This window comes from Spea bombifrons, chromosome 2 (assembly GCF_027358695.1).
Source record: "Spea bombifrons isolate aSpeBom1 chromosome 2, aSpeBom1.2.pri, whole genome shotgun sequence".
NCBI lineage: Eukaryota > Metazoa > Chordata > Amphibia > Anura > Pelobatidae > Spea > Spea bombifrons.
The window spans coordinates 56,338,502-56,362,685 of NC_071088.1; the positions used below are offsets into that span (position 1 = coordinate 56,338,502).

Genomic DNA, 24,184 nt, shown 5'->3' on the forward strand with positions numbered 1-24,184 from the left:
TTTTTTGCTATTTTTATTTTTTTCAATTTTTTTAATATTTTACTAATCACATTGTGATTAGAAAGCTGGGATCTATTGACTTCCAAGGTTGAATGCAGTGCAGAGTTCTCAGGAGAGACCGTCTTGTAAACTTGTATTTTTCAAAGCATTGCACCATCTTGCAAGCGGCAAATTATCTCACAGTGGCTGTAGTGAGCGCTCTCCGGAGTGGTCACAGTGCGTCCTGGGGTGGGTGTTCAGTGTCGTTGAATGCATTGCTATCGAGGCATTTCAGCGACACCATTGATCGTTGATCGCCTCCCAAACTCTCTTAAGTGTATGGCGGATGTTAAAGCCCTAGGGGGGCACACAGAGCCCCCTGATTGGTGCTGCTGAATGCCATGACCATTTAAGCGAAGATCACTTTCTAAGCTTGTTTGCTACCACACAGTTATTTTTTTTTTTTACTTTTTTGTGTATCTTTAAAACTACCACTAGGTTATCGGTGTAGCCATTGCAAAGGCTGTAACTAGATTATGCCTTCCAAGAGTTTCTCTGCCAACAAAGTGTTTTTCAATTTAAACAATTTTTGAATAGAAGTACTGCATTTCTAATTCATCCTCTTTCCTGCACATGGAGCATTCAATATATCAGAAAGAGTATCTTGGACCATATAAATCCAGTGAGGGGAGTGATTTACATACCTAATTCAAGACACATTAAAATGTGCCATACTGATAATCCTGAATGTCTCTCTTTCACAGCAATTGATCATTTAACACAAAGACGCTACAAAAAAAATTCAGTTACTTTAGGAAGCGTCATTCTGAATGTATAAAATGCACACTCAAATGCCCTCAATGAGGAATTTAATTATACATAAGCTTTTTTTTTAATAGTTCCCTCATATGAGTTTTTAATTTTTAATTTGATATATGACATATAATAGATTTACTGTTTAAAATGTTACAAAAGTGCGTATTTTCACAATTGCAATTTTCACAATTGTAATTTCAGCAATTGCTAAGGCCAGTAAGGTATTGTCATGTATAAAAAGAGGCATCAATTTGCGGAATAAAAATATAATTTTGCCTCTTTATAAATCAATGGTAAGACCACACCTTGAATATGCTGTGCAATTTTGGGCACCTATTCTAAAGAAGGTTATTATAACACTGGAAAAGGTGCAGAGGCTGGCCACAAAATTACTTTTTAGTTATGAAGAAAGTGTAATTAATTTACATCTGTTTAGTTTAGAAAAATTGCGCCTCAGAGGGGATATGATAGCATTATATAAATATATTCGGAGCCAATACAACCATTGTGTGGAAATCTATTCATAAACAGGACTATGCATAGGACAAGTGGTCATGCATTAAGACTGGAAGAATGAGATTTAGTCTAAGACAAAGGAAAGGGTTTTTTACAGTAAGCACAACAAGGATGTGGAATTCTCTGCCTGCAGAGGTAGTTTTATCAGAGTCTGTACAGACATTTAAACAACAACTGGATGAATACTTGCAAACACAGAATATTCAGGGATGTAATTTTTTAATTATGGGGAAACAGCTTCTTGATCCAAGGAGTGATCTGACTGCCATTCTGGGGTCAAGAAGGATTTATTTCCCCTAGTTTGTGCAAAATTGGAAGAGCCACAACTGGGGTTTTTTTGCCTTCTTTTGGATCAACAGCAAGAAATTAACAGATATGGGAAAGAACTTGATGGCCGCATGTCTTTTTTCAGCCTATGTTATTATGTCACTATGTGACTACAGAGAGCTGCTTTTCCCTGCTGATCCCTGGTGACACACTACACATGCACTCCTCCTCCATACCTGAGATAGGGCAAAACTCAAATTATAAAACCCCTCCCCACCTAGTGACCCTCAGTGAATAACAAAGACCACCCTCAGGAAACCGTGTAGATGAAAAAAAGTAATTTATTCATAGAAAAAAGGGGGAAGGAAGTGAACGTGTCACCAGGCATCAGAAAGGAACAGCAGCTCTTAGTAAGTAGAACTTATTGTTTCCCTGCAATCCCTGGTGACACACTACATATATATGTAACAAAGAAACAACAAAACGGGAGGGAAAAGGCAATCAAAGATTCCAAAATCTTTTGCCCAAAGGCAGAGTCCTCTCTGGCCAGGTAGTTGAGTCTATAATATCAAGAAAAAGTATGGAGGCTACACTGGTGAAAACAAACATATAGTATATAGCTAGGGAGTGCAACAGCAGCTCTAGAAAAACTGAAAAAAATAACATAACGTCTAGCTAGGAAGATGCAACAGCACCCTTCAGCAAGCATGAAACGTAATACACAGCTAGGAGGAAGCAACAATAATATACACAACATCCTGCTAGGAGGGGCAACACCACTACTAGTAATACAATTATCCATGTAACTTGTTGCTAGGAGGGTGCAACAGCACCAATAACAATACAAAACACACATGATCCTCTTACTAGGAGGGTCAACAGCACCACAAGCCGTGGGAAATAAAACCATTACATGTTGCTAGGAGGGTGCAACAGCACCACTAGCACACAATAATAATATAAATAATAATATATATAAACACTTGCTAAGAGAGTGCAACAGCACCACTAGCGAGGTAGAATGAGTGCATGACAATTTGCTAGCCGGGGGCAACAGCAACACTAGCAAGCACACATGAAATCCTAAGAAGAAACGATCAGGCTGCACTTCAAAAGCCCCTTCAGGCAGCGGCTGTAGCGGAACAAGGCTCACCCGAGAGCCAAAACTAAATCAACAAGTTCTGCCCTATCTCAGGTACCGAGGAAGAGTCTATCTGTAGTGTGTATACTTTTAGAATGGCAACTAGATTTAACCCCTTAAGGAGCGGGCTCGTTTTTTCTTTTTGTACCCTGTGGGACCGAGGCTGTTTTAATACTTTTGTGGTGCTTGTGTTCAGCTGTAATTTTCTTCTCACCCATTTAGTGTACCCACATAAGCTATATATTGTTTTTTCAGGACAAGATGGGCTTTCTTCAGATACCATTATTTTGATCGTATCATCTTATTTACTATAAAAAAAAAAAAAACATGGTGAAAAATTGAAAAAAAAACACATTTTATGACTTTTATTTGAAAAATATTTTACTCACCTACAAAAAGCAAGTAAAAAAACTAGCTAAATAGATTCTACTACTTGTCCTGAGTTTAGAAATACCCAATGTTTTTATGTTTTTTTGCTGTTTTTTGTAAGTTATAGGGCAATAAGTATGAGCAGCGTTTTATGATTTCCAAACCTTTTTTAACAAATCTTGTCAGTCTGCCTCCATCTCCTCTTTGGAACATCGTTGAAGCCAGTTAACTCAATTTAACCCATTCAAACCATATATTTTTGAAAAACTAGACACCCCAGGGTATTTCAAATGCTGTTATTTTAACCCTTTCCATGCAAGTTATACAACCACACTTTGTCAAACTTTGTAATAGTAATTTTTTTTCACACAAATTGTACTTTAGTTATAGATATACAGGTCCTGGTATATGTCACTGTCAAACAACCCCCTAATATGTGTTCAGGAACATCTCCTGAGTACAGCGATACCCCACATGCATGGGTTTGTTAGATTGTTTGGCTGGTAAAGGGCTACTTTTATTTTATTTTTTAAATACTTTTTTTTTATATTTTTTTTACACATTTTGCTGGTACTGGATGGTTGATCACTTTCTAAGCTTATTTAATTTTTTGACGGTTCAGGACCGTCAAAGGTCATTAAGTGACCGTTTTTCCATGACGGTCCTGAACCGGCAAAGGTCGTTAAGGGGTTAAACTATCAATGGATGAGCCTATATCAGACTCTGAAACAACAAGTACTCAAGGGAGTGCTGACCCACTAGAGGTTAACTTTATAACGGAGAATTTCCTCCAAAAATGCTTTGCGACTCAAGCATTTACACTCACACAAGAAATTAAAAGGAATTGTACAGAAATTAAAAATGAAAGATCTTGTTGCTCGTCACAGAAATTAAAAATAAAAGATCCCATTGCTAAAACCAATAATTTAGAAGAGAAATTAACAACAGTCATGAAAGATCATTCTATTTTAACAACTGCCACACAAAACATAAAACATAAAAACATAAAAGTGAAATTTCTAGAAACCAAACTAAGGGATCTGGAGGACAGATTGCACAGAGCAAATTTATGTATTAGAAATATCCCTGAATCAATTAATCAGGATCATCTATTGACCTTTCTCTTGGACTTTTTCAAATCATTTTTTTCCAATTCAACTAACTCAAGAGCCTATATTAGAAAGATATCATAGGCTCTTTAAACCAAAAGAAATACCTATTTCAACTCCTAGAGATGTAATAATTCAGTTTCATTCTCTTGATTTAAAATAAAAGATAATGAAGGCATTCAGAGAAAACAACGAACAAGTTCAAAGATTTAAAGATATACAAATATACCAAGATATTTCTCCAGCGACTTGTGTGTGTGAGAAGGAGCTTCTCTACTGCTTTAGAAACCCTAAAAAAAGGGAATTAGGTATCAGTGGAGACCCGCAGGCAAATTTAGAGTTTTGATAGAGAGTCACCCTAAAATATTTGATTCTCCAGATGAATTAGAAAGCTGGCTAAACCAAAGAATAGTTAAAACCAACCAAGTTTGATATAAACCACTATAGAATTTACTTTCTTTTTTTTCCTCCTCTTTTTCATTATGTCATATAGCATCACTATAACACTCACATTTAGACATTTATTTCTCTTTAGCTAGACTATCACTACACATAGGACTATTTCTTTTATTTGACACCCTTTTTACAATTATCTTATCACTATTCACTATCCTGTTAATTTATATTTATATTCAAAGACACCTATTTCTCTTGTGGGCAGCTTCTCCAAACCACATTAACACCCCACTCACTATTAACTTAATAACTTAATCATACTCACAATGTGTATACAACAGTATTCTGCCACCTATTTATATTTAAAGACACCTATTTTCTTTTCTTTACCACATTAACACCCCACTCACCATTAATCTAATGTGTTCACAACAGTTTTTTCTGCCTCTTATAAATATATTACGACACCTATTTTGTTTTTCTTTTTAACGTATATATAATACCCACCTTAGCTTTCTTTTGTGACAATGATATATATATTATAACATATATTACGAACACCACCACACCTACTTTCTTTTAGTAAGATTAACCTTATTCTTTGAATTATTCCCCCCCACCACCACCACCACCACCTTCTTGATTCACTCCATTTCATCCCCTCTTTGGGCTATAGATTTAGCCTAGGACCCGCGTCTAATCTCTCTTTTGGACACGAATGGGAGACTACAGCCACAAGGCTGTAAGGACAACCAACAAAATTGTACCCAAGGCTGTCCGTAAATTTACGAACTGCCTCTACGGGAATGTAAGTCATAGTATATGTATGAGGTATATTATGGGGTTTTTTTATGTTGCGTTTTGTCTTGTTATGGCAACTACCAGGCGATCAGAGGAAGGGAAGGTGGAAACAAGTTTTGAGGTTTAAATGATTAAATTGATATTGATAATTGTGCAAGGTCTCAACTCGAATTTTAAAAGATCTATGCTATACCATTACATGTCAAAAAACCAAATAGATATTAGCTGTGTCCAAGAAACCCATTGGAGAACAAATGACAAAATCACTTGGGGAGGAAATAAATTTCCATTTATTATACATGCGTCAGAGAAATACAAAAAGAAAAGGGTGTAGCAATAATTATTTCTAAGAAGATTCAATTTGAAAATATTTTGCAACTCTTAGATCCAGAAGGGCGATTTATTATCTTAGTATGCAAAATAAACAATGAGATGTACACTATAGTAAACTTATATTTACCAAATATTCATCCAACTCGAGTACTGAATAAAATTCTAGAACAAGTGGAACAAATCAAAATAGGAAAAGTTATTATTACCGGTGAGTTTAATGCTATCTTAGATCCAGAATTAGATAAACAATTAGTTAAACAAAATATAGTTAATACCAACATTATTTAAGAAGCCAAATGACTGAATAAAGCCTTAATAAATTCAGAGCTATATGATATCTGGCGCACATTCTTTCGAAGGTTCCTCTGTCATTCCCCAGGATCGATGTGATATGGGGTAATCATCCGACCCTGTTGCATACAAAAAAAAATTGAAATTATAGACAACACGTGGTCAGATCAGAGTATAGTCCTAATTGATAAAATCAATTTTTTTTAGAAATACGTGGAGAATTAAAGACTACCTACTTGGGGGGGGGCGGCTGCCGGGGAAGATGGCTGCTTGAACCTTCTGCTCCGCCGCTGCTCACCCTTTTTCACTAGCTACCATTTGCAGCCCTGACGATGGGCAGCACCAAACAGCCCAGCTCGGACCAGTCCACCCTGGGGAATCGTTCTCGGCCGGTTTCATCTTCCCTGAGGGAATATTTCCAGACCCCGGCTGATCTTACCTCACAGGCCTCAGACGACCACGAGGCAGGATCCTCTACTAGCTCTCCTTCCCGCGATGAGGTTCAATCCGCACCAGCTCTCCCTCAACAGTCTCCTGCCCCTGAAGTGCTGCAGCTGTTTTCGTCGGATCCATGGAGGACGGACTTCTCCACACTCATCCTGGAACTGAAACAGGTGGTCAGAGATGAGGTAGCTCCATGACTCATCAACGCACGCTCCTGCAATCCCAGCGCTCTGGAGGATCTGGAGAACAGGGGCCGCAGATAGAAAATCCGGATTAGAAGGGTGCCAGAGGCTGAGACAGCCAAAGATCTGCCCGCACTCCTGTCTCTCCTGCTCACTGACCTTATGGGCCGCCCGGTCGAGGCCTCCGGGGTGATTGACAGGATACACTGGGCTCTCCGGCCCCGAGGTACCCTAACTAGCCCACCCAGGGATATAATTTGCCATTTCACTGATTTCCAGCTGAAAGAGGCTATAATGGGGCGGGCATGGGAGGTCGGCATGTGGTCTCTGCAAGGCCACTCGGTCTCTTTCTACCAAGACCTCTCCGACCTCACTTTACAGACCCGCAGGGCACTGCGGCCCCTGACGTCAGAGCTCCAGAGGCTACACATCCCCTACCGCTGGGGTCACCCCTTCGCCCTAGTGGTTCGCCAGGGCTCTGCCTCCATTACCCTCCGCCACTACCACGAGCTCCCTGATGTCTTAACGGCTCTCAGACTTCCTGACCTACGTATCCCCGACTGGTCCCTGGTGGGCCTGGATCCCGCTGATGCGCCTTACCGACCTCCGCTTCCACATCGCCCTCGCCGCATCCCTCGTTCCCGACGCCCCTCAGATCAGAACCCCCGCTCCACGCACGTCCACAGGACGTTGAAGAATGACAGTTGCCCTTGGGATTCCGCCGCCCAGCATGAGACACAGCTCTTCACCCGCTACCTGTCACTTTCTGCCCAGGCTGCGGAGCTGCGTATCTGTCCTGCTTTAGTTTCCCTGTTTTGCTTTGATCCATTCCTGGATTTCCATTTGCTTTGTTCTATTTTCCATTCCTTGCTTCTGCTCCGGCTCTTTGCTTCAGCTCTGCTTCCTTTATTAGGTGTTAGGTGCCCCACCTGTGTGTTCTGTTTGTCTCAGTCTGCAGTCTAAGGTATGTCTCAGTGCTGTGTGGTTTGTTTTGTATCTTTGTCAGCAGGGATTAGCGTTAGGACCCACCGTCATTGGAGTACTTTGGCGTAGTGGTGGGCTAAGCATACTATGGCCATATCATGTGACGGAATCTCCAATAGTTATCTTGTAGTCCTAGGCTAGTTTCTGTATTCATGTTTGTCTGTCTCTTATGTACCTTTGCCCTTCTTCCTTGAATCATCTGAGGATTCCGGTTCCTCTCTCCTCTCCCCATGTCCCAGTTAAGATTTCCTATCCTTGCATAAAGGAAGAAGCGTCCGAGGGTTCCGGCTCCTCACTCCTTCTCCTGTGTTCTTTGCCTTCTTCCCTGTCCTTTGTTGTGCCCTGTAACATGTATGTCTTGTCTGGTTATGTTTATTCCTTGTCTTGTGCCTGTTTATACATTGCGCTATTCATGTCATATTTCTAGCCACTTCTCGTGTATATCTTGTATCATGTTTCTTGCCTGGTCTCCCTTTCCCTTGCTTGTTATGTGTCTGCTATATTAACCTTTGCCTAGCTTCCATTCTCCCAGCCTGCAGCATCCTGCACGTGATTCATGTGTTATGCTTTATGCCTGCTCCAGGGTGCCTGCAGGATATATCTTCGCTTCGTTCTGGACTACATCCGCTGCCATATCAGGGCGCTGGTGTTTGGCTGCATTTCCCTAGGTGATCATCACCTGGGCGAGTGTGGTCACCCTGCAACCAGGCCCTGCCCAGACTCCACTACTGCATCGTGACTCCTGCATACAACCATCGGGCGCGCTGGGTCCTTCCATTCATCTGCTTGGACCCAGTCCGTGACACTACCAGGGTCTGGAGGTATATGTGTAATCTTGCAGACTTATGTTTACCCGTTATCGCGTGTTATCATTGTTGAGGACCACCCACGGGACACTGGACGCTGCTATACGTTTGTATGTGCCTCTATGTGGGGGTACTCATTTATATTATGTTTATATATTTGTTGCCAACTTTATTAGGGTAAGAAGCGCAGACGGTTTTTGTTTCTTGTATACATTGTACAGCCAATACACTGTTTCTTGCAGCATGCTTACACCTGTTGGGTAGGCCTCGTATTACACATTTGTATTATTTGAGCCTGTGACTAGCTTAGCGCACCGACATTTTTTCTTTTCCCTGGGGGTACACATTCTACGACGGCTATGCCTATGCTCTTCTGCACACTTACATGTACACGATACTTTTATTTATATATATATATATATATAATATATGCCATAATGGGTCTTTTCCCATGATGCCGACTACTTTGGTCTCAACGTCACAGGCACTTGTCACCACGGCCGACTGAGAGTTATTAACATTGACGATCTACACTTACCTGATTACATCTGCCACATTTGTTGCAGCTCACCCCTGAGACACTAGATCCTACTATACAATTATATTTGTCTCCAGGAGGGGGTACACACTATGCGACGACTATACCCTGGCCACTCTGCACACTTACATATTCACATTTTTTTTATATATATATATATTTGGCATACTGGGCCTTTTCCCATGATGCCGACTGCTTTGGCCTCACCGTCAAAGGCACTTGTCACCACGGCCTACTGAGAGTTATTAACATTGACGACCTACACTTACCTGATTACATCTGCCACATTTGTTGCAGCTCACTCCTGGGACGCTAGTGTCACACCAACTTGTGTAGTGCATACATGGACTTGCTACCTGGTAGAGATGGTATGGCCAATTTCAGTATGAGAGGGGTTAATTTGATTGTACAGGCACGTGGTGCCAAAAGGTCTTGTGAGATAAATTTGTCCTTTGAAGCTCGGACTCCAACAGGGGCCTTCTACGGGGTGTTAGGTCCTGCAGTGGAGCTACCGTTTTGTCTAGGTTCAAATGTAGACGACCCTATGCCTGTCTCCCCTCATAGATACTGGATTCTTTGATATGCTAAGTGACCACTAGCAGTCAAGAAAATCATTTCATATCCAGGTCATATCCAACACATATCAATAATAACTCATATATTGATTATCATACCTCCTTGTGTGCATACCTAGAACGGGGAAAGCGCACCCTACAAAAAGAGTACAAACATGGCGGCGCAACGTAAACGGTTTGGAAGGAATTGTGAAATCTATGATGTTCAGTCATATGTAGCAAGTGTGACATATCTATGGACTTCACAATTTACAAGAAATTCATAAACGCATAAATTATTACTGTGGCGAGCACAGGAGGGACGATAAAATGAAAATAAGTTATTTGGACTGATATGTTTCCACCACACAAGGGGGAGGTCACTTATGGTACACCTTCCCTCCGCTTATACCACCTCTGGGCCGGCTTGGAAACGCGAGATGAACTGGGAAAGAGTATAAAATTAATGAGAGAAGATTGGTCAGGGTGCTTACTAGGGGCCAAGATCTAATTTTGAGTAAGTCGCCATCTTTCCTTGCCGGAGCCCTACGGACAGAAAAACTGTTACTTTACCATTCAAGTGAGTAGTTAGTTTTTCTGTAATTTTCTCCTTTTTATTTTATCTGTTTGGTGTAAATAATCCATTTATCATCTTTTTGTGTATGCACTGTGATTTTTTTTTTTTGTTCATAATAAATATTCCTTTATTAAGTTCTGCCTTTGTCTGGTAAAGACTCACGTTACCTGATTAGACCATCTTATTAGTAATTTTAAATCACGTAATTATTGTGTTAAAATATTCTGTGGGCTTTTAAGTCTGATTCGTTTGGGGTACCAAGGCACCCCATTTCTAAATTGTCTTGGTGGTGGCAGCGTTATTTTGATATTTGCTATATCATTATAGTTAATTGCGGGTGGTATTAAGGGTGGATATTTGTATTTTTTATCACTATTTCCGGTCTAGTGCAGACAGATAGTGAATTTTAACCCTTTTACCACCAGAACCAAGTCACGCGCATGCTTGGAGTAGAGTGCGTTCGTGACAACTAGATCCTACTATACAATTATATGTGTCTCCAGTAGGGGGTGCACACTATGCGACGACTATACCCTGGCCACTCTGCACACTTACAAATCCACAATTTGATATATTTGGCATACTGGGCCTTTTCCCATGATGCCGACTACTTTGGCCTCACCGTCAAAGGCACATGTCACCACGGCCGACTGAGAGTTATTAACATCGACGATCTACACTTACCTGATTACATCTGCCACGTTTGTTGCAGCTCACTCCTGGGACACTAGATCCCACTATACAATTATATTTGTCTCCAGTAGGGGGTGCACACTATGCGACGACTATACCCTGGCCACTCTGCACACTTACATATCCACAATTTGATATTTCCCATGATGCCGACTACTTTGGCCTCACCGTCAAAGGCACTTGTCACCACGGCCGGCTGAGAGTTATTAACATTGACGATCTACACTTACCTAATTACCAGCTCACCCCTGGGACACTAGATCCTCCTATACAATTATATCTGTCTCTATGAGGGGGGTGCACAATATGCACCAAACATACCTTTGCACAATTCCATATACGCGACTTTTTTTTACATTTTTTTTTTTATTGAACCCCTCTCCATGGTACCATCCGCACTGACCTCACCAACAGGGGCAACGATGGCCACGGAAAGCTTAGAGTGGAGGGCTCTGTCCACTTACTTTTGCCTGTCACCCTATGCTCTACTTGTTGCTGGTTCCTCCTGGGACATTGCCTTCTGCTCAATGATTGTATTTGTTGATGTACAGTATATATAATGTATTGTGATGCAATCCCATGCATTCTGACTCCCCATATACTTTGCTCTGCAATTACGGCGGGCCTTACGTGTTGTCTGTGAGCTCTTCCCCGCACCCACGTTACATATGCGGATTTTTTCTTTTCCCACCTCGACCGACGTACTTAGTGTTTGCATTCCCTCTGCCCCCCGGTTCCTCCTTTTCCGTCTGCCTGTCTTCCTCTTTTCTCTAACAACCCCTTTTCCATTTTCCTTTGTTTTTTTTTTCCCTTTCCCCGCCATGCCTCCTTCTCCCAGCAAGAGGCCACTTACCTTCCTATCCCTCAACGCTCGGGGCCTTAACATCCCTGAGAAACAATCCCACTTGCTCTGCGATCTACGGAGGGAAAAAATCGACATAGCGTTTATTCAGGAAACGCACCCAGCAGGGTCATGCCCCTAGACTGTCCAATCACTATTATCCGAGGGGGGCCTTTAGCAATACTACGGGTGCCAGGACAAAGGGAGTCGCCATCCTGGTCTCCAGATCTGTCCCGTTTCAGGAACTCGCAACACAGACGGACCCAGGAGGGGCGATTCCTCTTCCTCAAGGGGCACATCGCCAATCAACTCTATACCTTTGCTAGCCTATATCTACCCAACCGAGGCCAACATGTGGCCCTGAAAGAATACCTTACGCGCTTACAGGATTTTAGTGAGGGAGTCCTTGCTGGGGGGTGACTTTAACATGGCTCTTCACCCTTGACACCTCCTCTGGCCTCCCTCGCGCCTCGCCACATGTTCCGCACAAAATTAACTCTCTTCTCTCCCAACACCGCTTAGTTGACTGCTACTAAAGACTTTACTTTCTTCTCCACGCCTCATGGCTCCTACTCCCGAATCGATTACTTCTTTCTCCCATACCAACATTCCATTCTCCTGCGCCGAGCCCACATCGGCCTGATGACATGGCCGGACCATGCCCCAGTTACCATGTCCATAGACTCTCCCCTCCTCTGCCCCACGGAACGAACTTGGCGTCTGAATGAATGAATCCCTCCTCTCCGATGCTGTGGTGAGTGCTGATCTAGCCTTTGCTATCTCCCTTTACTTCACCGAAAATCTAGTCGACGATACGCCCTGCCTCATGGTCTGGGAAGCACACAAAAGCATGCTGCTGGGCTTATTATCCATCACTGTTCCCAGCGAAAGAAAGCTGAAGGTAGGGAACTTGCCTCCCTCTGCGAGCAGATCGCGGTAGTGGAGCAAGCCCACAAATCCACCGCGTCAAGAGAACTTCTGCAGCGACTTACGCTGCTCAGGGGACAATTGGCTGTCCTTTTAAATCGCAAACATCACAGGGCATATCAGCGTTCTAGAGACCTCTTCCATGAGGATGGTGACAAGCCCGGCAAATACCTCGCCAGGGCCCTTCGTCATACACGCCCCCTTACTTATATCCCTAAGGTTAGGTCCTTAGATGGCCGTCTACACTCCTTTCACTCCAACATAACTCAGTGCTTCCTTGACTACTTCACTGACCTTTGCAACCTCCCCTCTCGCGGTCATGCGTCTCCTTCTGGTGGCACGCGTCTTCCTGATTATCTCACCCGCACGGTACACACCAAATTAACGCCGGAGGTGGCGGCCGCGTTGGAATCCTCCATCTCTTTACCGGAATACACTCTTGCTATCAAGTCATCCCAGTCAGGGAAATGTCCGGGACCGGATGGATTCCCTTTACGATATTACTCACACTTCCGTGACCTGCTGGGCCCTTGGTTCGTAGAGGCCTTTAATTCCAACAGACCCTGTCTGTTGCAGTTACCGCGCAATTTCTCTCCTCAGTTGAAGCCTCTCCTGCCTTCCCTAGTACATCCTGACCAATCTGGCTTTAACCCCCGGCCGCGAGGCTAGTGACGGGACCATCCGTGCTCTCAACTAGCTCCACCTCGCACGGTCTGCCTCCACACCATCAATTTTCACCGATGCCAAAAATGCTTTTGATAGAGTGGACTGGTCGTACATGCTGGCCATCCTCCAGCATATGGGCTTTGGCGCAGGCTTTTTGACTTGGATACAGTCTCTGTATACTGCCCCCTCAGTGAAGCTCCACACCAATGGCCTCCTTTCCGACCCCTTCCCCATCCGCAAGGGGACCCGACAGGGCTGCCCCCTCTCGCCGATGTTATTTGTATTATCCCTGGAACCCCTTATGCAAGCGATATGCCTGAATCCGGACATCAGGGGACTACAGGTGGGATGGTCCCAACATAAAATCTTGGGGTACGCGGATGATCTCCTTTTTACATTGGCCCAACCCCACGTCTCCCTACCCTCAGTCTTGAAGGAACATAGTGACTATAGTGTGGTTCTGCTACGCCCAACTGGGCAATTTCTTCCGATCGCTGGTTCGTAGACACCAGGTCCTCAGAGAACTCATACAAGCTGATGGCCTTATGGTACAGACCCCCGTTGACAACCGCCCGGTTCTGCTCCACTGGGAGGGATGAGTGTTGGATGTGTGGGGAGGTGTTGGTGGTCCTGCTCCCTCACCGAAAAGGACGTGCCCTTCTCTCCCGAGTTCCTCCTCCTTCTCCCCCGAGTTCCTCCTCCTTCTCCACATGCCCTATCCAATTTCGTGGTACAAATCATCTGTGGTCCGCTATCTAGTGACGGCAGCGAAAGCCCTCATCCCCTTCCACTGGGGAGATCCCCCCCCCTACGATTCGGGAGTGGATCCAGAGGGTGGAGAGGAGCCGGGTTCTTGAAGAATTGATCTATTCCACCACGGACAGATCTGAGAAACACCACCGCATTTGGTTCCACTGGTTGCAACTCCTCTCTAGTCCTCAGATTCGCACTCTGCTTGAGGGCGTGCCCTCATGAATACTGGTTCCCATGTTGTCCCCATCAGGTGCGCAACCCTCCTGCCCCCTACCGATTGCCCCCCCGTCCCCCATTTCTTTTTTTTTTTTATCGTTCTCTCCCTCTCTCCTCCTCTCTGCTCCCATTCTCCTCTCACTTCCACCACCCTCCCTCTCCCCTCCAAAGCTCCCTTTTCCTTCACGCTCGCTGGCCTCATCTGTAACGTCCATATATGTTCCCACGGCCGGGGGTTAGAGGTTGCTGCATGCGGTGTCACCCAACATCCCCTCAACATATACTCACTTATGGATACACAAGGGGTATCAACACTCACATGCCATACACCTGTATAACCATTTGTGCTCTCTGCACCGGTTCTAGTGTCATTCTCGTACCGTGTTCACATAACACTGAGTCCTTGCACCGATATCACACCGCGGTAAAGAGTATATACTTTCCTTTTTTTTTTTACCAGATACCTAGCTGCAACCCGTAACAACACACTCCTGGTGTTGAAATGATAAATAGGTCCACTAAGGGGCGCTTGTGTAAACCGGTATTCAGTACAAAATAAAAAAGAAAACAACGATGGTGTAGTAGTTAAGACCCAATTCACTTATGTCTGGTATATATATGCACTCACAATATATATGTGCAGGTCTAGATTCAATGTACAACCACTCCGCGGTCCGTGTGTGAAATATATGAGGAAAAAGCACAACGACATAAAAAACACAATGGTGTAATAACGTTAATGCGTTCTGGCACGCCAGGATGGGTGTACACTTACAGTTATAACTGGTGTTTCAAGCGTGTAGAAGCTGGTTGTCGTCTTATCGTTATGTTGCCTCCAAATATCCTCAGTTCTCTGTAGCCGCGAAAGGTGTATAACCAGAGGGGGAAAGAAGACTTTTCCACCCGAGGTGTATGTAAATAAAATAATTAATTCTGGGCACATGCCCAGCTGAATATAAATAAAATACAGTAAGCGTATAGGTTATCCTATTTCGCTTTAAAATCAAGTTAAAATAAATAAAAAGTCAGTTGAAAAAAGATCTCTATCCGTATTCCTCGACGCGTTTCGCCAAAAGCGGCTTCCTCAGGAGTGTCTTCTTGTCTTCTTCGTCGGCTTCTTATCTGTGTGAGGCGCCATCTTCGTCCTCCGACGTGTATGCATCTGACGTCCGTGGGTCTGACGTCAGCATGTCTAATTGACCCGGTGTCATCTGATGCTCCGTGGATCTCTTCTTCTGTGGCTTCCAGGTAGGTTTCGATGTGTGGATAAGAGAGTAAGCATTCTTACCGGTCTTAATGCTTTACTCTCTTATCCACATATCGAAACCTACCTGGAAGCCTTCGGGCACAGAAGAAGAGATCCACCGGGTCGATTAGATGTGCTGACGTGATCCAAGAGCATATACCAAAAACAAGCCGGGGTCAGGAACCAAGACGGGTACTCAGACAAGCCGGGGTCAGGAATATGGAGATCAGTGAAGTCAGGATCAAGCCAGGAATCAGAGAAAGTCAGGTCATACACAGGAATTCAGAAACACAGAGATAGCACTTGCAGCTGGAAACAAGACAAGGGCAAGGAGGAAGTGAAGTTTAGCTGCTTAAATAGCCAAAAGGGGCTGGCTGTGGGCTGGACAATGGGCTGAGTCACAGAAGTGACCGGAGTGTAGCCATGGCAACCCAGCCAGGCTGTAATAGCTTCCAGCAATGCAGCAGAAAGGCAGCTAGACCATAACACATTCCAAATAGACTATCCAATATAAATACACGCAGGTTAATTAATATATTAAACATAGCAGAGGACAGAGGAGGATTCCCCTGCTGACCCTGTCAATTGACGCAGAAAAGGCGTTGACAGGGTCAGCTGGGACTTTATGAGCCAAACCTTGCAACAAATGGATGTTGGCAACTGGATTTTTCAAGCAATAACAGCTCTGTACACTAACCCTACTGCAAGGACAAATGGCCCAAATATTTTCTCTGACTGGTTCCATCTGAGAAATGGGACCAGACAAGGATGCCCCCTATCACCTAGATGCCTTCAAAACGGGTCTGGATATTTTTTTTTAGAAAGACGTGACATACAGGGCTATAAATAGAATAACATTAATATTTTAGAGCTTCTTGATCCAAGGAGAAATCTGATTGCGTCTTGGAGTCAAGAAGGAAATTTTTCCCCTGATGGTAAAATTCGAAGTAGCTTACTTAGGGGTTTTTTGTGCCTTCATTTGGATCAAGAATAGGAAGGTTAGGTAGAAGGGTTGAACTTGATGGACCTAGGTCTTTTTTCAACCTTATTTACCATGTTACTATGTAACATGCTAAACACAGAAAACCAACATAGTAAAAACACATCAAACAACCCACGGACAAGTTGCAATGTACATAGCGAGTGACCTGAAGTGAACCCTGTAGGGATCATACGAACAAATCTCAGAAAAACAATACCAAACGACTAGCAATAATGGTGATAAAAGTAAAACGTTCTGGAAGGAACTGAACGTATACGACCTGAGCTGTAGGAGTCGAACGGAGCTTCTCCCAGCTACAGGGAAAACCACCGCCTAAGTGAAACCGTGAACGTCACTTCTGTACAGCATCCTAAATGTTAGACGCTATAACGTAGCTGTGGGAGGGAGAAGCATTGGTTAAATAGCCATAGCCTTTCCTACAACTACAGGCTAATATACATTAGCCTTAAAATTTGTCATTTACATCCAAGCTATCAGATACCATTGAGGAATGAGACAAACACCTAAGCACACTGGCAGAGTCATTTTCAGAGAAATGTCTACAGGGAAAAAAACTACATCTAAAAAAAAAAATATCTTCCCTAAGAACACCACGGGAAAGACTTCTACAGTACAAAGAAAAGGATAAAAATCAGGATCCCTCTGGTATTTACCTACAACCCAACTCTGGAGGAAAAACTCAACTCTGGAGGAAAAACTACAGCCGGTACTCTTTTAGAGGACCCCATACCAAAAAAAAAAAAAAAAAAAAACCCTCAGCCCCAGTACTGGCATTTAAACGACCACCAAACCTGAGGAAAAGATTGGTCCGCAGCAAATTGACCCCAGAACAGTTGCTTACACAAAGTGGTACTGTACGATGCAACAAATCCCGCTGCAAACAACAAAACCGACATCATTAAGGATTCATACTTGTGCACATCTACAAATGTGGTGTACATGATACATTGCTCCGAATGTGACAAACGGGCCTTAAGTTGCATCTCAGAATGAACCTGCACAGAAGCAGGTTCCACGAGGAAGACAAATATTGCACCCCAGTAGGACATAATAACTCCATCTATGTACGGGCTGCTGTTAAATACCTGCATCGTCGCAATCGGCTTTTTAACCCCCCCCAACTTACCAGTACATCCCTTTACTTTTGACCCATGCTTAAGAGTCCCTGGTGTCTGTGCGATGTAGACCTCCGCTGCTGGTGGCCAGTACTTCCACCGGGGCTTCTATGACTGAGCGCCGGCATCACATGACCTTCCGGTTCTCCACCATAGAAGCTTCGGCGGAAGTTCCAGCAGTAGTGGAGGTTGTCTGTGCGAATCCTGCAAACATTCACTGGCTGCGGGATGCGCACAGACAACCTCCGCTGCTGCCGGAAGGTCATGTGATGCCAGAGAGGAGGATCCAGGTCCCTTGCAACGCTGCGGGGGATCTGGAACTTAGTCTTGTAATCAGACCTCTGAGGTCTGATTAGAAGACGACCTTGAATATAAGACAAAGGATATTTTTCAGAGCATTTGTTCTGAAAAAAACCTTGTCTTATAATCGAGCAAATACGGTAATATCATTTTTTTCTTGTAGTTAATTAAATTATTGTCCCTTCCCCTTGTAAATGCTGATTGGGAAAAGTGAAAAAGTAAGGGAAAAGTTCTTGGACCCATCAATCACATCCATAACAATCAATGAGACCACACCCATTTTTGGGTACTTCTATCCATCAGTAATTGATATGTACCGTCTTATACACAGTCCCTCCCACTTTGCCTCATCAAGGCACTTCTAATGGTGTCAAAATGGCTTGTAAAATGTCAGTTAAAATTTACAGAGTGGTATGTTCAGTGGCACAACACAAATTACTTGGACCTTCATGCAAGCTGGATTCAGGATGATTTTTTGTTAAACATTTCAGCATGTGGGTAGGAGGTCCCGTTGACTGACTTTTTGGGACACACACGATTGTTGAATGAGAAGTGGGTGGGGAGTGTGGCAACGTCACCCCCACCACCAGGAGTTTCCCAGTTTTTCCCCGCCAAAGCAGCGCTTCACTCAGAGTCTCCAGGATAAACCCAGAGAGTTAGTAAAGCTAGTAAAGTACTTTGTGGGGAGCGTTAGCACTGATCTGTTATCTGTTCCCTGCCAGTAGGCATAGACATGCATTATTCAACCAAGCTAGAATAGTGGACTAATCTTGCAAGGGGTTCAGGGGACATTTCCAGAGACAGTGGACAATTTGGGTGTGGTATACTGTTGCTTTAAGAAAGGACACACTGGACTTTTTGTGGGGAACTCTATGTTCAGTGGCCATTTTAAGTTTGGTTGCAGTTTCCAGTTTGAGTGTTATGTTTGCATCTGAGCTGAATAAAGAACTGCTCTGTGTAACTACTATCAAGTAGTGCTGGCTCCTGCTCTCCATGTTAAATACTACACACAGAAAACACTAGATTGGGAAAATCTCAGAGGACTGTCAATTAAAAAAAAGTAAAAAACAAGAATTATATATTTGTTTGAAATAATAAATGCCAGCACAGACAGATTAACACATTAATGTTAAAATTTTAACCTAAAAATATATTGGCATGTACTGTCTATCACCCTATATAACACAGCTGTATCTCCTCTGGTCTTATGACTAACCTGGGTTTTTCAGCTGCTCATTGCATAATCTGGTAGGTTCCTCTTTCCAGCTTCAGTTTTATGGGAACCCAAGAGCAGGACACTTAGCTGTCAGCGCCTTCACCCTCTGCAGCAATGACAACACATCTCACCGTCTTCTCTCTCATGTGTGTTTTGGGTAAGAAGCTTTGTTCATACTTCATTAGATCATTCAGATGGAAGTATTAGGGTTAGGGCAAGCAAAATTTTTATGTTTGCTTGACTGGTAAATTTCATATGTATATAGTTTAGGAAAACAGGGTTGTGTGTCTGTCTGATTTGAACCCATTCTACCGTTCATGATGTACCATGTCATCATGAAAGTCTTGGGCTTTAAACCCTTCATGATGGCATGATACGGCATGATAAAATCCTATTCTTGGCTTCATGTTTCACAGAGAATCTAATGGTTCCTATTGCAGTGGATTGCCTCACATTCGAGGCAGTGTGTAGGAACTTTGTTTGGTGTTGGTTTTTTGGAAGAAATACAAAACATATATAGGTGACTGTCCTGGTGTGTGTGTGCGTCGTTGGGGCAGAGCTTATCCTGGTGTGTGTGTTGGGCGTTGGTGTGGCAGAGCCTGTCCTGGTGTGTATGGGCGCCGGTGTGGCAGAGCCTGTCCTGGTGTACGTGTTTCGGTGTCAGTGTAGCACAGTCTGTCCTGGTGTGTAAGTGTTGGTGTAGCTGAGCCTGTCCTGGTGTGTGTTTGATCATCTGTTTCCTGGCACTTTACTTACTGTAGGAATAAATAAAACTATTTTTTATTTATCCAGAGATAAACCGCCTTCCTGAATTTGTAGTCACTTCAGAGGACAAAACTCTTTAGAGCCAGAAATCAGTGAGAGGAAAAGTAAAGGTTTTGAGATATGGCACATGTGAGGATATATATATAAAAATGTTCCTGTAATTGCTCACATTTATACAATTATATTATGCTGTTATGAATGTTTTCTAATATGTTACTTATAATATGAATATTATAAAGTGTTCTCTGCACTTGGGGAAAAATTTACATTTTAGAGGTACTTTATTAATGGATTAATGGAAAAAGGAATCATAGTGGAACAAGCATTGGGTAAAATGTGGAAAAGCTCTTTGTTTTGGTGAACACTAGACCTTTTGTAAAGAAGGGATTAAAATTTACTACAAGTATGGGATGATATGTCAAGAGTGTATTAGTACCACATTTATTATTTTTATATAAATAGATACATGTATGCATTCCACTGCTTATAACAGGTTTCTTTCTATCCATCAAGGTGTGTGTTTTGGAGAAACTCTTATAGCTGTCTCAGCCCAGCTTGGAGACACTGTGACAATCAACTGCCCATACCAAAAATATTCTGACCTCTGGAGAAAAAAAATATGGTGCAAACAGGATGATAATGGAGAATGTCATCCTGTAGCAAGTACATGGCTACCATTTTTAAGACGTGGAAATAACAACACTAACATCTCAGATAATATCCAGACTAGCACTGTCACAGTAAACATGACCCTTCTGCAAAGCAAAGATGCAGGCATCTATCAATGTCAGTCAGTCACTAAAGGGAAAGTTAGAATATTACAGAAAATTATTGTGAATATCCTTGAAGATACCAGGTTAATGGATATTTTAGAAATGGACAAAGTACATTACAGCATCTCTAGGTAAGCTGTATACTTCTATGTAACAAGCCTGTTAAAAGCAATATACACTGTTATGTCAAGTTTACCTGCTTCTAAAGGCCCTTTTTATGTTTGTGTTTTTAATTGTGATGGAGCTAATACACACTTGGCAGATTTGGAAAGTCTGAAGTGACTCCCTTAATCAAGCATAAGAATTTGTCTGAAGGCTCCAGTTTTAACCTATGTACAGTACCATGACAGAACATGGATTACTGTTTGGATAAACCGTCGAAGCATAAGTTAGTAAAGGATTTGACCTGGTTTTTGGAAAACAAATATATATTATTGATTCCTTTTTTAACAGGTTTCCTCTAGAATTACAGAATCATCTGATCTTGATCATTTTGGGGATAAGTCTCTTATTATCCAAGCTGTTGCTGATCATACTAATTTCCAAACAGTGGATGAATAAACTTAAAAGGAGGTGAGAAGTTGGTTTCTGATATTAAGAAAAATATTGTGTATGGTTATAAGTTAAACTTTAGTCAAGAGGTTTTTTTGTGGGGGTGTCATGGTCAGGACTACTTGCCAAGCCGTGACGGTGTGGAGGGCGTGGGCATGAAGGGGTTAATAGTGCCAGGCCTCTGGATTTACCAACTTCACCCATTAACAAGGCATCAGCTATACCAAATTAACCCCCAAATCCTGCCTGTATCCCCCCAGGTAGTCTGCCACCACCACCGATTTTGATACCGGATTCGTGAGAAATCCGAATTAGAACATTTATCTCTATATATATCAACCCACCCCAGGCAAACCTCTAGAACTTAGTTAATAACAATATGGTAACGTGTTATCCTCTCTTAGGGTTTGTGGATATCAATACTAGAGCCCAAAGACAGACTTGTATTAAGAATATTTTAATAACAAAAAAAACAAAGATTACACAGGGCCACAATTACAAAAAACACAAGACATACAAAAGAAAAATAAAACAACAAACAGTTCTTAAAAACAATGGGACTTCACTCAAGAGTTTCTCCAACAAGTAGGCCTGTGGGAACTCCTTAAGTCCAGACGGTTTCTTATGATGTTGTTCCGATCAGAGTATATCATGGAGTTCTGCTTAGAGGTGGCTGCATTGCCCCTAAATAAGGCTCTTTTGCAAGAAAACACCCCTCTGACCAATTATATGACACCTTCCCCAAGAATTGGTTCCCATCTTTGATCTGCCAATAAATTATGGTGGGGTAAAGGTGATGGAAAACCCCTCCACTTATGATAGGAATAGAATTCCTATAACTAAGGATCCTTATCTGTTAGGCCATGAATCACCACAGGGGTCCTTTGGGAAGATGACACCTCTTGCAGAACAGATACAGAGGGCATGCACAAAAATGCACATTTAAATCAACCTCAGATTAACTCATTGAATAAACAAACAAAATACAACCACCTCTGCTGGGTTACCCTTCCATGCATCCACTAGTCAATCATGACAAGGATTTTTTTTTTACATTTGTCTCTTATATCACTGGATCTCCTATTTAAAATTCATTTATTTTTTAAGTTAAACAGTACTAGTTACAAATAAATAAAGCTTTACGGGTATGTATGGACACTTTTTCACTATTTTCCAAGTCTTTATAAATTTGTAAATCTTTATTTATATATTAAATGTATTATGCAGGGCTTTTTGGTGTGCAACTTCTATCATTTAACTTGCATCATTTATTTTTACAGCATTGAGGAGCACAGATATCAAGTTTGCCCCCTGCTTTATTTTCTGTTGTCTCTACATACTTTCCAAGTGCTCTTTCATGTTTATTTGTAACTATTTAAAAAAAAATTATGGAGTCCATTTTGCATAGACTGCAATACATGTTATTTCATGCAAATTGGATTATGTATTATGATGTTATTAGGGATTCCAAAATTAGTCATCCACATGTAAAGACAAGTAGATCCTCAATGCGTGGTGGTGGTAGCTCAGAACCACATCAGCCCCGTAATCTGAGGAAGTAGCCATGGCAGTGTTTGTACAAGCCAAGGTCAAGGTCCGGAACAAGCCAGATTCCAGAACAGAGATCCAAAGATCAGATGAAGATGTGTCAAAGGTCAAATAAAGGAAAGCAAATCAAATTCAGGAAACTCACAGATAATTGTGGACAGGACTGTCTACACCTGTAGTTACCCATCCATATTCTAAATGACCCTGTTTTTATTTACTCATTCCACAACAATTCATCACAATGTTCTATACTGCCGGTCCTTAATATATGTTAACTAAATTAACAGTGGTTCACACTTACTTACATAATGCATCCATTAAAACAAACTTTGACTTATATCATACTACCTTTTCATTGTCATGAATTTAGCCATTAAACTAAATAAGGGTCAATAACAGAACACATGAGAACCTGCAGAGACAGATTAGATGATCTTAACCTAGTAAACTTTCGTCCAAACATGCAACTCCAATCCCTTTTCCTGTAGTATGGGCTGTAATCTCTGTCTGCATAGTGTGTGTGACCAGCTTAAAGCTTGCCTTATGCACACTTCCACAATGGCTAGAGCAGCTACAGTTGCATGTAAGGCCACTGACTGACAATCCCTACACCAGGGATCAGTAAGGATGCCTGCAACATGGGATCCTTCTACAAATTAAGGACAAAATTAGACATGTGTTCCTTTAGGTCCTCACTTGGCTGGCTCTACTGAATCCAACAAAACTTTTTCTATGTAAACATCTTGCACATGCTCAGTCTCATTCTCATTTGTTTTCCCTTTAAAGAACAATTTGGAAAAAAAGCTGTAGGCCAGGGAAATAATCCATCTCCTTGGAGGGTCCATATACATCTAAACTGATTGTGTGTTTTCCTTTTTAAATTTCAGGGAGAAACCTGAGCCACTGTATACCTCTGAAGAATTAGTTGCTGATCAAATTAGGAATATGAATGTCCACTGTGATGGATACTCTGCACATTCAGATGAGAGACATGCTGCACCACTCTACATGAACTATATGAACTAGACATAAATGACAGAACATGTCAACCAACCATATGGGCAGAGCTAACCATTCACAGTTCTTCTAAAAATAAAAGGTTTTGGAAAAATAGGAAAGTGTAGCCATAAAACCAACTTGTTATATAATCTAGTGTTCTGCATTAACCCCTTAACGACAATCCCCGTACATGTACGGGGTTGCCGTGCAACGGGTTAACGACAATGCCCGTACATGTACGGGCTGCCGTTAAATAGCTGCATCGCCGCGATCGCGGCGTTTTCGCCGCGATCGGCGGCTTTGCAGCATCCACGGAAGCCTCACAAGTGAGGCTGACCGTGGATCCGGGGAGGGCAGCCCTCGGCAGCCCTCCCCGGAAGAAAAATGGCCGCCGCCGCACCGATCATCAATGATCGCGGCGGCGCCCGGCTAAAACTGCTTAGGAAGCGATCGGAATCGCTTCCTAAG

The 24,184-nt window shown here is 42.5% G+C and overlaps 1 protein-coding gene across 1 annotated transcript; it reads left to right on the forward strand.

The window, feature by feature from the left end:
• Positions 1-19,142: 19,142 nt before the first annotated feature.
• On the forward strand, positions 19,143-23,744 carry TREM2 (triggering receptor expressed on myeloid cells 2). The gene is made up of 4 exons (XM_053457053.1): positions 19,143-19,236; positions 20,358-20,748; positions 21,071-21,190; positions 23,605-23,744. The coding sequence occupies exons 1-4, from the start codon at positions 19,194-19,196 to the stop codon at positions 23,741-23,743; spliced, it is 693 nt and encodes a 230-aa protein (XP_053313028.1). The 5' UTR covers positions 19,143-19,193; the 3' UTR covers position 23,744.
• Positions 23,745-24,184: the final 440 nt, after the last annotated feature.